The 15,770-nt window shown below is 40.0% G+C and overlaps 4 protein-coding genes across 5 annotated transcripts; 3 read left to right on the forward strand and 1 right to left on the reverse strand.

Moving 5' to 3' along the window:
* Positions 1 to 3,958: 3,958 nt before the first annotated feature.
* On the reverse strand, positions 3,959 to 6,489 carry LOC117570653 (zinc finger and BTB domain-containing protein 41). The gene is made up of 5 exons (XM_034252425.2): positions 6,061 to 6,489; positions 5,268 to 6,002; positions 4,933 to 5,215; positions 4,696 to 4,873; positions 3,959 to 4,635 (listed from the first exon to the last, which is right to left on the reverse strand). The coding sequence occupies exons 1-5, from the start codon at positions 6,253 to 6,255 to the stop codon at positions 4,197 to 4,199; spliced, it is 1,830 nt and encodes a 609-aa protein (XP_034108316.1). The 5' UTR covers positions 6,256 to 6,489; the 3' UTR covers positions 3,959 to 4,196.
* Positions 6,490 to 6,847: 358 nt separating this feature from the next.
* Positions 6,848 to 7,769, forward strand: LOC117569182 (uncharacterized). Its single transcript, XM_034250250.2, has one exon. The coding sequence runs from the start codon at positions 6,991 to 6,993 to the stop codon at positions 7,720 to 7,722; it is 732 nt and encodes a 243-aa protein (XP_034106141.1). The 5' UTR covers positions 6,848 to 6,990; the 3' UTR covers positions 7,723 to 7,769.
* An 85-nt stretch (positions 7,770 to 7,854) lies between these two features.
* LOC117570640 (peptidyl-prolyl cis-trans isomerase Fkbp12) lies at positions 7,855 to 8,885 on the forward strand. Its single transcript, XM_034252410.2, has 3 exons — positions 7,855 to 8,018; positions 8,203 to 8,273; positions 8,336 to 8,885. Exons 1-3 carry the CDS (start codon positions 7,982 to 7,984, stop codon positions 8,552 to 8,554), a joined length of 327 nt encoding a protein of 108 aa, XP_034108301.1. The 5' UTR covers positions 7,855 to 7,981; the 3' UTR covers positions 8,555 to 8,885.
* An 881-nt stretch (positions 8,886 to 9,766) lies between these two features.
* Positions 9,767 to 15,248, forward strand: LOC117567435 (protein germ cell-less). Of its 2 annotated transcripts, none has more exons than XM_034247443.2 (3): positions 9,767 to 9,894; positions 12,661 to 12,902; positions 12,965 to 15,248. In XM_034247443.2, the coding sequence occupies exons 2-3, from the start codon at positions 12,763 to 12,765 to the stop codon at positions 14,595 to 14,597; spliced, it is 1,773 nt and encodes a 590-aa protein (XP_034103334.1). In that variant the 5' UTR covers positions 9,767 to 9,894; positions 12,661 to 12,762; the 3' UTR covers positions 14,598 to 15,248. The 2 variants fall into 2 exon arrangements, with proteins under 2 accessions (XP_034103334.1, XP_034103333.1); XM_034247442.2 differs by having other exon boundaries at positions 9,770 to 9,980.
* The last annotated feature ends 522 nt before the right edge of the window (positions 15,249 to 15,770 follow it).

Below are 15,770 nucleotides of genomic sequence, written 5' to 3' on the forward strand. Positions count from 1 at the left end.
ATAAGTTAGTTTTAAGGACTCCCACAGAAGATCCTCCACACACACACACACACACACAGAGAGCACAATTAGCTCGTTAGTTGGTATCTATTGAGGCATAAATACTGTCAACTGTACACTCACATAAGACTGAAGGATAGTGGGCGTGGCAGAGCAAAAGAGGCTCAATTAATGCATAGACATAGATATATATGTATGTTAAATATAAAAATCAAAATATGAATTTGTGTATGCATATAGATGTAGAACGATGGGAGAGATCAGCAACAAGTTAGCAATACTTTGTAAATGCCAGTGATTTGTTTAAAAAATTTATTCTAGTTTAATGTTTTCTGAATACGAATAACGAATATGTGTTTTTGAGCTGCGTATAAAACCGAAACTACCTCAAATATCTCAAAAATCAATTGCTATATAACAAATACTTATTATTAATTTGCAACACTATTATTTTTTTGTTAAACTAAAAAAAAAAAAAACGAAACGGAAACGGAAACAAAAATGTCCTGGGTTGAATTTTATAAGACTGACACCGACTCATCTGTAAACACATAAAAAAACACACACGAGCACACTTAGAAGAAAAGTAATTCATGTTTCGATTGTAGTTGTTAAGCTTAATTCAATTGTAATTACATTTTAATTTTAGTTGTTAATGCAAAAATCAAACAAACATGCGCTGGGGGCAATGCAATAGGCTCTATATTTATTAAGTACCTACTTTAACGGCATACATATATGTAACAATCTTATACATACACACACACACATGTGCACAACAACATATATACATTACATTATACACTATATACATACTTACATTTACAAATTTAGCATTTTATCTATCGGTAATGTTAATTCATTTGTTATACACTTTCTAGTTTTAAGTGAAACATCCTCTGTACATAAATTCAAACAAATGCAAACAAAGTATTTTGCCGTTATTCAAGATTAGTGTTAATTCAAAATCGAAAAAGAAACAGAAAAACAACATCAACTCTTATGTAAAATATAAGATGCATTATCATTTATGTAACACATTTTCGGTACTGTTAAATAAATTGACTGAAAATATATATGAATCATATATATTTATGTATGAATATACACTTGACGTTTTACTCTATATTTGTATAACCAAAAAAAAAAAACAAGTAAGCTACAGTCGAGTGTGCTCGACTGTGAGATACCCGCTACCCATTTTAAACAAAACCGAAATATTGCGGTATTCATTTAAAAATATACTGATTTAATATACCGCAAAAATACTAAAAACTATATAAACAAGTAAGAAAGTTACAGACGAGTGTGCTCGACTGTGAGACACCCGCTACCCATTTTTAATAAAGGCAAAGAATTGCAGTGTTATTTTCAAAATATACCGAAAATACTAAAAATACCAAATGGTATTTTTGGTATATCGATATAGTACACCATTCAAAATATACCATTGACGGCACAATGTACCAGATTGTCGGCCAAAGCAATTAAGAGCCCTAGTAAGTTGGCGTTTTTGCCCATACAAAAGTATTTCTTTAATAACTTTCACAATTTTTATCTGATCGCAACCAAATTTTCAGGAATCATAACTACTACAGTAATTATTGTATATACCAAAACTCTAGCTTTAAAATAACGCTTGTTATTCGATTTTTTTGATTTGCGGGGGCGGAAGGGGGCGTGGCAAATATTTGAAACAAATTTGATCTGCGTGCAAACATAACAAATGCTGTCGAAAAAAAATTATAGCTCTATCTCTTATAGTCTCTGAGATCCAGTGTTTCATACGGACGGACGGACAGACACACAGACGGACAGACGGACATGGCTAGATCGTCTCGGCTGTTGACGCTGATCAAGAATATATATACTTTATAGGGTCGCAGATGCCTCCTTCTACCTGTTACATACATTTCCTGCCGGCACAAAGTTATAATACCCTTCTACCCTATGGGTAGCGGGTATAATAACATAAACTGAAACAATTTTGAAAATAAGAAAAGTTTATTTTTATAGCTCTATATAAGTACATTAATTAGAGCTAAGAATGGTTTTGGAATTTTCTTTCTGTTGTGATAATTGCAAAAATTTACCAATTGTACGCATAACCAAAAATGAACGAAATTATATATTTTATCGGAAAACAGAACAAGTTCCTAAAATCAATCTTAGCTCTAAATATAGTGCTTATCTAGGAGCTTTAAGAATAACATTCACTTATTTTTAAAATTGTTTCAGTTTATGTTATTTTCACTGCAGTGCACTGTAAAAAGTCTCGCGCGGGACAAATTTCGCCATGGAATTACTCATATTCAAAATAGAGCGCAAAATATACTATATTGACAACCAAAGCAACTAAAATCCTACTTCAGTAGGCGTTTTCTCTAGCTATAGTCTCTGAAATGTAGGTGTTCATACAGACGAACATACGGACATGGCTATATCGTCTCGGCTGTTCACACTGTTCAAGAATATATATACTTTATAGGGTCGGAGTGCCTCGTTCTACCTGTTACATACATTTTCTACCCTATGGGTATAATAAGCAAGCGAGAAAGCTACAGTTGGACATGGCCAAAATCTTTGACAAACTTAATCTGCGTGCAATCATTAAAAGTGTTCCATTTCGTACAGTCTCTGAAATCCAGATATATGCTAATGGGCTGATTAAGAATATATATACTTTATGGGGTCGGATATGATTCCTTCTGTCTGTTACATTTGCTTGAGGCACGAAATTATAATACCATTCTACTTTATAGGTAGAGGGTATAAAATACACTTCATTGATCATGCCATTAAGCGCAATCACTAAGAAATGAATACGATCCATTCCACGGTCGCCAAAAAGGCGAAGGTAATGCTCCCTTCGAACTATCCTTAGCCATGTAAGGGAAGGAATTACGGATGATGTGCCTTACTGGTTGGGATACGCTCCTCTCATTCACTAGCACAGCACAGCACAGAGGAGAACTCTGCAGACTAGCTGCTTGCCATAGTACTAATGCTACAGTCGTCGAAGGGAGTGCGCCCGGACACAAAAATGCTCCGATACACCGTCGCTCTATACGATGCAATCTTTTGTCCAAGAAGTTTCGATCGGTCTTCTGAGTTCTAATTAAATATGATAAAAAATCAGAACAAAATAGAGACCAATCTGCGGAAAGTCATCTCGAGACGAAGCGATGAGAGAGGAGCTCTCCCCTTACAGCAATCGACAAGTTGGACAAAACTGAGATTAAGGAAGAGGACAGCAACTCTTCTTCCGGTCAACGGAAGGAAGAAGTTCCACGAAATGAAAAGCACCGCAGCCGTACATAACAGCCAATTCCTGATGCATCAATGCAGGTAAGTCGGATAGACAACCGACAGACAATTTGGAGGATCTTACCTAGGATGAAAACCTGGCAAATCTGACGGTGTGATAATGTCATCGCAAGAGCTCTAGGAGGAAATGGAGTTCAGCAGCGAGAAGGGCAACTCCAGATACTCAACGCCATTCAACAATGCAAGCCCTATGAACAGCCTTTCCCACAGAGCATGTATTCCTATCCAGGGACTGTATTCTTATAGCAGTTCGTGCTGCTGGAGAAAATCGCGCTATGGTGATAACCTCCGCATATTATCTTTGCCTATCATCTACCCTCGTAACGTTCGGATCGAGAATTTCTAGTCAGGAGATGGACATGTGTCCATCAGGCGATTGCGAATTAAAACTATTACTTACGAAAGATTGCAGAAGAACCTAACATTCCACATACCTCACAGAAAGAGTAGCCGAAAGACATGCAGAAATGCAAATAATGTTTGATCTGTTTATGAACAATAGATTAAGTAATGAAAAAGCTATGAGAAGCATGACGGTTAAATCGTCAATCGGTGGTAATTAAAAACACCTCGCAAATTTTCGAGTGTTTGTTGAATTAATTAATAAAGCAAAGATTCAGTAAAGTCGTTGGGCATTTCGAGGCTTACATTGATGTATTGGTTTAACAATGATAAACTCGGATTTATTTGATAATTTGTTTATAAAAATATTGTTATATCTAGGGCGACAAACACTTATCAGACTTTTCCTATTGGGTTTATTATGTATATAAGATACAAATCGAACTAGCTATACATGGAAACTGTTACCATACCATTAAAAGTATTCGAAATGGTATTAAAGTGACAAGTGGAACGAAGACAACGTTTTACGTACATCCAACGCAATTGGGAGGATTGCGATTGTCGAATTCACAGATGCCGATGGCAAACCGAAAGGGTTTGTGATGCGGCAGATGCATTGGTCGATTAGATTGCCAAGGTATGTGCGGTATATCCAGCACTCGCATCGTATACTGGCGCATCTTGATAGGCTCCTTCGGCACGGGATTGCTGATGGAGAGCGCATGATCGATGCAGATCAGCGGTGGCTCATCGTTGGGACTGTGCCGCTCGTGCTCGCAGTGAGCCAATAGTTTGGCCTCGCTCAGAAATTCGAGGCGACAATAGTTGCAGTGATAGTTGATGACTTTGCTGTGCAGCACCTGATGGCGATCCAATTGATGTTGGAACTCGAACTCGTCGTGGCATTTATGGCATATGTAAAAGCCGCGATTTTGCCGATGCAGATGATAGTCCAAGAATACCCTAAGGATTGAAGAAAATAATATAATACTTGGCAGTTGAATTACATATGGCGAAGCTCACTTGCTGGTAAAGACGTCACCACATTTGTGACAGTAAAACCAGCTCATCTTCCAGTGCTGCATGTAGTCGTGCTTCATGAGATCCACCAACGTGTCCGTCTGATAGCAGCAGCTGGGTACAAAGCAGGTAAACACTTTCATCTGCACCTGTGTCTTCAGCAAGTCCAGCAAATAGAGATCTATGAAGGGCGCAAAGTGAATAACTGCTATATTGGATACAAGCTCTTGCACAACCTACCGTACTCCTTATCCGTGGTTATCTGCGATTCTTCTAGCACGTAATCATCGTACAGCATCGTCAGATTAATGGCGCTGTTGCTGTTGCTACGACTGTGATTAACTATCCAGTCGCCGGTGAAGTTCATGCGTCTGGTGTACATTGTATCGGCCACCGAGGTGGCATCATCATCCTGCTCCTCATCCTCTTCGTCCTCATCTTCATTGTGATACCAAGCCACGGAGCAGGCACGCGACCTTGAGCGTGTTGAGCGAGTGGTCGTTGGCTCTTGGATTTCTAATGCCTGCAAAATGGAATGATGAGCTGCTTACAATACATGATATTTTCCCACTTACCTCCTGCTTGGCACTGCATATGGTGTGATGCAGTTCCCATTCGTACTTGGTGCTAAGCTGTGCCTCGCACAAACTACAAGGATGCAGTGATCGGTGCGTTGTGCGCTGATGTTGCCGCAGGGCCACAATGCCAGCGAATTCCTTCTCACAGTTCTTGCATTGAAAGGTGCGTGAGTTTCGCGGCAACTGTGTCGGCGTCTCCGTCGACGTCTGCTCCTGATCATTATAATTCCGGTCGGCAACTTCATCGTGGTCGCCGTCGTTACTGGCTTCGTTTAGCACACGACACTTGGCTTGACGTTGGGTCTCCCGGCGACAGCAACGACGCACGTGCAGCGCATAGTGGTCCTTGCGAAAGTAAGGACGCTCGCAATGTTGACAAACGAGTCGCGTTCGCCACTTCCAGCCATCCAAGGCATTGCCATTGTTATTGTGCACGCCACCCGACTCTGTGGCCGATGGCGACTCTGGCGGCTGAGCTGAATATGCTTGTAACACAATGGAGCACGACGAACTTGGCGCCGAAACGACATCAGCAGACACCTCTGTGTTTTCCTCCACCGCACCAGTTGTGGATACCTCGGCATCGGCGATGGGCGGACTGCCTTGCCTGTCACTGGGCTTATGGACACGCTGCAGGCGCTTCATCAGTGTCCTTGTGACCTCCGAGTGCATGTTCAGTTTGCAGACGCATTCCACGCAAATTGCTTGCAATGTGGTATTGATCACATCCATCTGTAAGTTTTAGATTAAAATCTACATCTTAAAGCATTATTAATATCACTTTACTTACCGGTAACTTCCAGTCTCTGTCCAGGCGTCGCTGCATCACATGGTTCCCACTTAAATCCATCACAGATGACGAGGACTTCGACTTGCCGCAGACGGAACATTCTTGGATCTCGTGCTCTGCTTCTCTGTTCCCGTGACTCTTCTTTTTCCGTTTGCTGCTGGTGCTGCTCGGCTTGTGCTTAGAGGCATCCTTCATGGTAGTGCAGGCACAGCACGACGCAGTTGGCAATTGTAACACAGTTTGCACTTCAAAATCAACTACATATGAGTTAGCTATCAGTTATGATATTATGCCAGCAGAGTTGCCAATTGGTCACCACATTTGTTTGTTTGTTTATTAACAAACTTTTTATATTTCCCAATTAAATCAAGTGCTTTTAAGAAGTCAATTCAATTTAATTATTCAGTTTCATTCGTAATTTTTAACAGACGCCGGTGATCTTTTAATAATTATGTTTTTATCCTTATTTGACAATATTAACCTATGGGCAACCCTTTGTATTCACAACACTGGTCGCGTATAACAACCCTGTCAGTTACACTCTAAGCGCCTCAATATATACTTTTTGGTATAAAATACTGCAAATTGAAAGATAGATAGGAGCAATTAAAAAGCGTATGAAGTGTTGTTAAACCGGCAATTATCAAATACTGCAAGTATTTGGAAATATGTCCTAAGAATTTATAGCTGAATTTTGATAAAATGTAATTTTTATTGTTGTGGTTTAATGCTGTAGTTTGTGTTGAAGGTATTTCGTGGTATTTTAAAACTGATTGTTTTTTAGAGACATATTGTGTGCAAATTGTAGTCAGGGAATCTGGAAGAGATACAGTATTTGTTTTTTACCGATATCTGTTTTTATCGTTATCGTTGCGATCTGGCTAAACAAGAGTCAAACACAAATTGTAATAAAAACAGATATGATAAATAATGGATATCACTAGTGCCGCAAGTATTTATTTACACCAATTGGGTGAACGGCGTCCACGAATCTCCGATCTCAATGCGAGCATATTTCCAAATGGTGGTCCGGAACCGTCGTCACTAGTGGAGATCTCCGGTAACCGAAAGAGCGGTAAAACTTTGCTCTTAATGCAACTTGTTGCCCATTGTCTAACGCGATGTGATGTTGTTCTTCTCAATACGAGCAATAAAATCGATTCTCAATTATTTGGAAAACTTCTTAAAGATGCTATCAAAGCTTCCAATCCAAATTCCACAACTGCTGAGCTGGAGAAAAAGTTTGAAGCATGTATGGAATCATTAGAAATTGTGAATTGTTTTTCATCCGCCCAACTGGAAATGGCGCTAAGAGCCTTGGATCATTATATGCTGCTCGAGAACGAGCGAATTAGCCTAATTGCCGTGGATTCACTTTGCGAGTTTTATTGGCTCGATCTTGGTCCAGAGGAGCGCCAACGCAAATACACCTATTATATGTATTCGTTAAACAATTTAAGGAAAATTTGCAACAAATTTTATGTTAGCTGTATGTACACAATAGACAGCAGTTTTAATAAAAATGCGTATGAGTCCTCGAGGTCCATAGCTGTGGATCACAAATTGCATTTGGCGCACTTTACAACTGGAGTGCGCACTTTGAACAATAAAAACATCTTAATAAGCGATAAAGGCGTGGAAGCTGATGATGAAAATAAATAAACAACCACCGTTTACTTGAATATTTTACTTTAGCGTGACCAAAAAATATTCTATTCAAATATTTGCGCCATTTTATAGTCAATTTACCCATGAGTCAGTCAAACATAAATGTCAACATAAATTAGTATATTTTCGAATTGAAGTTGCGTGCACACTGTCGCCACTTCTGATTTTTCTGCTCGACACGAAGGGAAGAAAACGTGCTAGTAAAATTTTTAAATTAGCCACCCGGTTGAATTTAAACAAAAACTAAAATAAAATGGGCGTACAAGTAGTTCCAATTTCTGATGGCGATGGTAAATATTATTGAAACTTATATTTTTTACCACCGCAAATATGATAATTTTCCATAACCTAAATATACTTGCGGCTGGAAAAATATTTGTTTCTCTATACGCATACACACGAGCAGAAATGTGTGTGTATACTTGTGTTGGTGTGTGTGTGTATCACAATCTCATGCGCATTCATTTTTTACAGGTAGCACTTTCCCCAAGAACGGCCAAAAGGTCTCGGTGCACTACACTGGCACCTTGAACGATGGTACCAAGGTATACTTATGGACTATTAAATAAAATGAATTGATAATAATAATATAAATATATAATTGCAGTTCGATTCGTCGCGCGACCGCAACAAGCCGTTCAAGTTCACCATTGGCAAGGGCGAGGTTATCCGCGGCTGGGACGAGGGCGTCGCTCAGCTGAGTGTCGGCCAGCGCGCCAAGCTGATCTGCTCACCTGACTACGCCTATGGCAGCCGTGGTCATCCAGGTGTCATTCCCCCCAACGCTACCCTGACATTCGATGTTGAGTTGCTCAAGGTCGAATAAAGAGTGAGAGCGGAGAGAGAGAGAAGTAAAAATGCCGAAGTGCAGTAATGCATATGTGTTTGTGTGAGAACATCCACAGCTGCAATGCACAACCGCATACACTGAAGAAGAGAACACCAACACTACTTCAAATTTCCATCACTCGGCGACTTTTGGAACCAGAACCAAACAAGAACAATCCAACAGCATTTTAATTATATTCAGAAAGAAATGTGGCCAAGCTATCTATATCTGGTCGCTATCGATAAAATTAGATTTAATTGCCAACAACTCACACAGATTATTGAAAATGGAAAACGCATACAAATAAAACATTTATTCAAATGAGAAACGCATTTATTTTTGTAATTCATTCAATTGGCTTGCAAATCGTTGCCATTATCTGATCAATGATCTCGTAACGTTCCTGCTGATATTTACGCGCATGCTTCAGCCAATGATTGCGTACTCCCTTCCAGTGGGACACGTTCGAGGCCAGCAGCTCTTCCTTGCTCGCTCCCTTCAATTGGGCAGCATCATTACTTTTCTTAACTGGAGGCGACGGTGGAATGAGCGGTAAGTCAGTTTTGCGGGCTTGCGGCATCTGCTTGAGCACCTTGAGTTCGCCACTTTGCAGTTTGGCTGTAGTTTGACATAAAACAACAATTATATTTAAGTGAAGTTATCGATTATTAGAAGAACTTTTGCGAACAAACAAATTAGCTTGTTTGTATGCAGATGGTTTTGTTCTAAAGATTGATAACTTTTGCCTCTTTCCGATTGGTATTTTCCTTCAGTCGTATCATGCACTTTCTATTTAGATCTTATGAATGTAATGAAAATAACTAGATAATCATTAGTTTTTTACGCGCCTTTTTAAATATACCTAAATTTTAAATTAAGTGTAACCAGATGACAATTATGCGGGCTTGAGTATTTTAGTATATTTCACCTGCATATATTTTATAAATTTTGTTTCGGTCACTCTATTAATCAGCTGTTAAAGAAAACAGCTTTAAAGAAAGCTCATTTTAAGAAAACAATAAATAAAAATATATAATAATAATGTATATGAAATCGTTCAGCAAAAATATAATACCTATGTTTGTCATGAAACCCCGATTTATTAGAAACAATTGAAAAAAACATCGATGCATCGATAGTGCCATCGATGGATGTAGCTTCACCTTCACTCTCTCTCTCTTTCAGGAGAGTTAGTTGCCTAAAGACCACGGTACGGGGCGGTTGTAGAGTGCGGAGTGCAAAGAGCTAGCTGTTGATGAGAAAGAAAACAAACTTTGAATGCAAATCAAATAGTGCACACTAGTTTTAAATGTGATTGAAACAACAACAAAGGTGTCGTAAGTGCTGAACTGTTTCGAAAGACTTACTTTAAGTGCACCACCACTGATTTAAAGATTCAAAAATCTTTAAGTAAAGATTTACAGTAAGTGTGCGTTCTTGCATTTGCTTTTCATTTATTTTATCAGCTCGCTTCTTGTGTATAGTGTGTGTATGTATGCGTACCTTGTTTCCTCGTTGCATTTTGCATTTTAGGTCTTTTGCTCTTATTTTTTGGTGTGTTGATGTTTTAATGCTCTCTCTGCATCACTCTTACTCACCAATACACAGACATGGGCGCAAACCCCACTCCCTCTGTTTATAACTGCGTCGTTGGTTTTCGTGTTTCTCAGTCTCTTCGCACTCAGTTCAGTAGTCCATCTCTCCCTCACACATGTTCCTGAATTTACTTTTGCTTGCTATTTATAGTGACGATTTACTATTGCAATGGGACAAAGCAGCATCATTGCATGTGCAGCAGTCATAGCGAGAGAGTGAGCAATGATTAGAAATGGGGTGTGGAAGAGGGAGGACAACTAAACGTGTATATGTATTTGTTGACAAACGTAGCGAGGTGACGGCACCAGCATTTCTTACTCTACCAAAAGTCTTAAACTGTGTGTAAATATATTCATATGTACGTGGTATGCATACGTATAGTATAACGCTATCAGTGCTGCACGACAGTAAATTTTGGTAGACTGAAGGTTCGCCTTTCGCCACCAATCAGGCGTTCGTCTGCGGATCCCACACACAGCTGTTCGTGAGCTTCGTGTCTTCTGTTGTCTGACAAGTTCGCTGAACCTAAATAAAGGTGCTCTCTCCTATATACACACATTGCTATGTTTGTCGAAACCTATAAAAATTAAACTATTTATCAAGTCATATATTTTGGAAACACACGCACTTTATGTGTGCTTATCACATAAAAAGACTTCTAGCTCACAACTACAACAAGTCGAGGGTGGCGTAGCCGTCTAAACGTTTTGATTTGCAGTCGGTTCGTAGCGCGTAGACGCGAGTTCGAATCCAGCTAGGAATTGGAAGAGGAAGAGAGAGAAAGAGAGCACACTTTTAAAGCCCATGCTTGTTGGCTTCTTAGACGATACCTCACGTTATTTGGCCGTAACTACATGGGCAACAGCAACTTTTTAAAAAAATGTTAAATTTACGAATGTTTTGCTGATTATTGAGTGGAACAATTGTTGTAGACATGTGATATCATTTCTGCATTTAAAGTATAATCTAACATCTGTTCGTCCGCTTGCACTACGTTTGCTCTCTCGCTGTTGTTCTCTTTACAAGTGTTTGTGTGTGCTTCTCTCTCTCCCTCTCCTATTGCGTAGTGACGTAATTGTAAGCCGTTGCAATCGAATTTCTTGTTTTGGTCTTATAAGAAAAGTAAGTGCTTAAAAAACTGGTTTTGAGCGACAAAACTGCGCCGCACCAAAACAAACTTGGTTTCTATGAATCTACACAAGCATGAATGAGTGTCTGTGTGTGTGTGTGTGTGTGTTGCTATACGATGTAAATGAGTGCGTAATTTGCTGCTAAACGTACTGAATAATGTTGTAAACAAAACAAAACAAAAAAAAAATCAAAGTTTGTTTATCGCTTGTTTTATGGCAACGGCCTTGACACGATTTCAACACTACAATCCAACAACGGCAGCTCAAACATAAACAAAAGCTACACATTTGAAAGAGAGCAAGTGATGGGAGAGGTGAGGGAATCGTACTCTTCCGTAATTCGTTTGACTTTTCTTCTATTAATAATTGGGCCTCCCCTGATGACATCATCAGTTGAATGTCGCTCCCTCCTTGTGGCACTCGACTCGCTCTGCATTGACTGCAACTTTCGAAAACATTTAGTATGTGAAATGGCCACCCACTTTTTTTTATTTATTTTTTAGTCGCCCACACTAAAGACGCCACTTCAAAAGGGCAATGGCAACAACTGGTTTTAGCTTTTGACTTATTAACGAGCCTGCCGATGGGGCGTGGCGTAGAAGCCCTAAACTGGGTCAACTTGCCACGCAACATGTCAACGTCGCAGACCGATTCCTGCCCCCTCCTCACTTCTCAGGCAATCGATGAATTGCTAACAATATGTTTAATGGATTATTAGTGATGCAATTAAATCAGGTATAATAAGTGAGATATAATAATACTGGAATTATGAAGTTATGTAGCAATGCTTCAAGATATTTTGTCTTTCAGAATTTGACCCTAATTCGCCTATCAATTTAATTAAAAGTTAGAGACTCAGTTTTAGTACATTTACTACTTAATGACTCTAAGCGGTTGCGCTTTAAACTTGGAATTCTTTAACATTGTATTGTTATTGTTAAAGGGGTATATCAGACTACTGTCTGTCCGTCGTTATATATACCTAGAATTTAGAGATTATGAATTGTGTTACCCTTCTGCCACCACCTAAATAGTATAAAACTTGATTATGAATGTTATTTGAAGTTCGAGTTGAAGTTTTAGTAGATTTCTTTCAAGTGTATGAGTTTAGTACCGATGACACTAAAAATTTGAGTGTTTTTTATACTTTTTAAAAAACAACAAAATACTTCAACAAAAGTTAAAATTTTTAAAAATACTTTACTTGAATTAAAACTAAGATAATACAACATAAAAACTGTATCATAAAGCCAAACTATACATTTTAAAATAAAAACTGTAAAAGTAATAAATTCTAAGATATCTCGCAATCATCTAGTTTATTTGTTGAACAAGTATCGTTTGTGTTTTTCATCGTAAAATTTTGAATATTTTTAGAGTTTATTTTGGAGCAAGTGTCTGCGAGAAGCGTGACAAGCATAGAGACAAAGGGTGAACGAGAGAGCACATATAAAGCGAGTAGGAGAGCGAGACAACATCATGGGTCAGATCTATGGATCCATGCAGAGCAATATGGCGGAGGTGTTTGGCAATCGTCGGAAGCGCAGACGCAGCACGGACTCGCAGTCCTCTCAAGAGGATCGAGATCGGGAGCGACTCGACAGTAAATCACCCAAAAAGTGAGTAAATCAAACAATATATGTACATGGTGTGGCCAAGTAATGAGTGAATTTTTCCATAGGAAAAAGTTGCTGACCACGACGCAATATATTTATCAGGCGCTGTTCAAGGAGCAGCGCAACTCGGATGTGGCTGTGATGGCGCTGGACAAGGTGTGGCATCTGCACAAGGTTTATCTCAGCCAGAGCCCATATTTCTACACCATGTTCAATGGGACGTGGAAGGAGGCGAAACAGAATTTTGTGCACATTAAGATACTGGACGATCGGATCAACGTGGATAGCCTGGACGCAGTGTTCGGCTCCATGTACTCGGACGAGATTGAGATCGATGCCAAAGATGTGATACCAGTGCTAGCGACGGCCACGCTCTTCCATCTCGACGGCATCATTGACAAATGTGCCGAGGTGATGGTGGACACCATCAATGCCGAGACTGCCATACAGTACTATGCGGCCGCCTGCCAATATGGAGTCATGGCGGTCAAGAAGTCCACGTTCCAGTGGTTCCAAATCAACCTGCTCAGCATTTACAACAAGCATCCGAATCTGCTGCGACACATCACCATCGACTTGATGAGTGCCCTCACTGCCAGCCATGATTTGTATGTGATGCAAACAGAATTCTCACTGTACACACTGCTGCGCACATGGATGTTCCTGCAGCTGCATCCACACTACGATCCCGAGGATCCAGTGCAACGCGCCGAAGCTCTAAAGACCCAGGAGCGCCTGGTGAGTGCCGGCGTGGAGACGCATACGCCCAGCGGGGATGTGGTGCAGTGGACGTACTTCACCAGCCGCATGGAGGAGCGCTCGTTTCTGGCCACACCCGAGGGACAGCCATATGTGCGAGTGTTTCAGAAGCTGCGCACCCAGTACCTGACCAATCACTATATGGATCTGAAGATCATATTCAATGACAACATCATACCCAAGGAGTGGCTCTACAAGCACATTCACAGCCACTGGGATGCGCTGCTGCGCATCGATCACAGCCAGGAGGACGGCGGTCTGCAGCAGCTGGACAATGAGCAGTTCTTTGAGAACTGCATGCGCTGTGGCCGCATGCTGTTGGAGCCCGGCTACCAGAAGTGGCGCTGGACGGGCTTCAACTATGGCATGGATCTCATACTCATCATGGACTCGCGTCGACTCAACATACGGCGTCACCATCGGCACGAGCACGAGCGTGTGCTCAGCCTGCAGACGCGACGCAAGTTCATGATACGCACAACGGTGACGTCCATCAATGCACAACGCCAGCCCGTGTTTACGCAATCTTCGGAGATAACGACATTGAATCTGGAGAAAAACGAGGAGGTCTCATTGATGGTGCTCGATCCGAAGCTGGTGCATCCGCTGCTCATCTCCATCAACATGATTGTCGTAATGCCGCCCAATCAAAGCTTCAAGGAGATTGTGCCCCAGAGCGAGGACACAACGCTTTCGGCTGCTACCATTCCCATATCCGAAATTGGCGCCGTCTGCGAGCGTTCATTGACGCCAACGAACAGTGCCGATGACTCGGCTGTCTGTGTGGGCGGCGGCGATTCGCCGGAGACGGCGTCAACGCCCTCATCGCCGACGTCAGTGGCGGGACTGCGTCCACCTGTTGGACGCTACAGTTGGACTCGCAGCAATCCAGTCATAACGAGTGATGGCGAGGCATTGTGCCGCGACGTGGCGTGCTGAGCGCGTTCAATTTATACTCAAACTCAAAAACTGACCACAACCATCCACCTTTTGTTTTGTTCATGGACTCGCTCCGCAATTATCTAGTTGTACATTCAAATCTACAAACACCTACACCCAAAACCTATAACCATAACTATAGCTATAGCCATAATCTGAATCGTGCGCTACCGATTATCGTGCTGTATAAATACTGTTTAGGCAGACATCATCTACTACTAATTGTACGTCACACATATATAACTGTACATTATCCTCGTAAGTGTATCATAGATATTGCTGCGATTTGCAGCCAATCTATATTTCTATATATATTTTTGTAATGATTTAACATTTACATCTGATAGCAATGTAAACTTAAAGGATCAACAAGAGTTATTTAATTCGCACACTTTTTGTGCTCTCGCACATCGGTGTTCTACTTATTGTATACATATTTATGTATGTACGTAGTATATATATCGCATTTTATATATACCACCTCAGAGTTAAGCTATAAAGTTAAGCAATCGTACTAAAACCCTTTCGAATTAACTACCTAACAAACCAATTATTACCAATTGCTTATATCATTATTACCGTGACCCTCAAGCCCGTTGCATTTCAAGTAACTAAATTATTATTAAACGTCTGAATTTATAGAAAACCAAAGCTTGTGTCGATTTAATTTCTATTGGGGATATTTCCAAAATTATATATTGTCTTTCATCTTATACAAAAGCCAATATAACAAGAGGTTCTCAAGTATTCCAAAATTCAACTGTTTTAGGAGTTGGAACATGTCTGGTTATATATTGTTATAATGTCATTTGGAATTTGAAGATAACTTCAACCTCTACCATTTTACTTCATAATAATATGAATATGAAAGCAAGCAGATAAAAATATATTTTTAGATGGAAAACGAATTAAGCTATTGATTTGACTTTATCTGTATGCCAATTTTAATAGTACCATTTTTTGGCCTGTTCGTTTTTAGTCTTTTTAATATTATTGTACTTGGGCTATCTTATCAGAGTTCAATTACCTTATAAATTGCTCAGTCAAGTAAGGATAACATTCTTATCGAAAATCTGAAGTTCTGTTTAACTTGCCGTCTGTTCATTAATTGCGGAAATAACTTGTTTTAGTTAACAAAATAAACGTTGCATTTTTAGTAACAAATGTTTTGCT

This window comes from Drosophila albomicans, chromosome 3 (assembly GCF_009650485.2).
Source record: "Drosophila albomicans strain 15112-1751.03 chromosome 3, ASM965048v2, whole genome shotgun sequence".
NCBI classification, from domain to species: domain Eukaryota; kingdom Metazoa; phylum Arthropoda; class Insecta; order Diptera; family Drosophilidae; genus Drosophila; species Drosophila albomicans.

What these genes read in the sequence shown, in the direction of transcription:
- LOC117570653 (XM_034252425.2), bottom strand. Translation starts at nt 6,255, where the DNA reads ATGAAGGATGCCTCTAAGCACAAGCCGAGCAGCACCAGCAGCAAACGG. An exon ending in ACAGAGACTGGAAGTTACCG is followed by an intron (nt 6,003 to 6,060) that starts GTAAGTAAAGTG and finishes TAAAACTTACAG; the next exon opens with ATGGATGTGATCAATACCAC. An exon ending in AACCACGGATAAGGAGTACG is followed by an intron (nt 4,874 to 4,932) that starts GTAGGTTGTGCA and finishes CGCCCTTCATAG; the next exon opens with ATCTCTATTTGCTGGACTTG.
- LOC117569182 (XM_034250250.2), top strand. Translation starts at nt 6,991, where the DNA reads ATGGATATCACTAGTGCCGCAAGTATTTATTTACACCAATTGGGTGAA.
- LOC117570640 (XM_034252410.2), top strand. Translation starts at nt 7,982, where the DNA reads ATGGGCGTACAAGTAGTTCCAATTTCTGATGGCGATG. An exon ending in TCCAATTTCTGATGGCGATG is followed by an intron (nt 8,019 to 8,202) that starts GTAAATATTATT and finishes CATTTTTTACAG; the next exon opens with GTAGCACTTTCCCCAAGAAC. An exon ending in CCTTGAACGATGGTACCAAG is followed by an intron (nt 8,274 to 8,335) that starts GTATACTTATGG and finishes ATATAATTGCAG; the next exon opens with TTCGATTCGTCGCGCGACCG.
- LOC117567435 (XM_034247443.2), top strand. Translation starts at nt 12,763, where the DNA reads ATGGGTCAGATCTATGGATCCATGCAGAGCAATATGGCGGAGGTGTTT. An exon ending in GACAGTAAATCACCCAAAAA is followed by an intron (nt 12,903 to 12,964) that starts GTGAGTAAATCA and finishes ATTTTTCCATAG; the next exon opens with GAAAAAGTTGCTGACCACGA.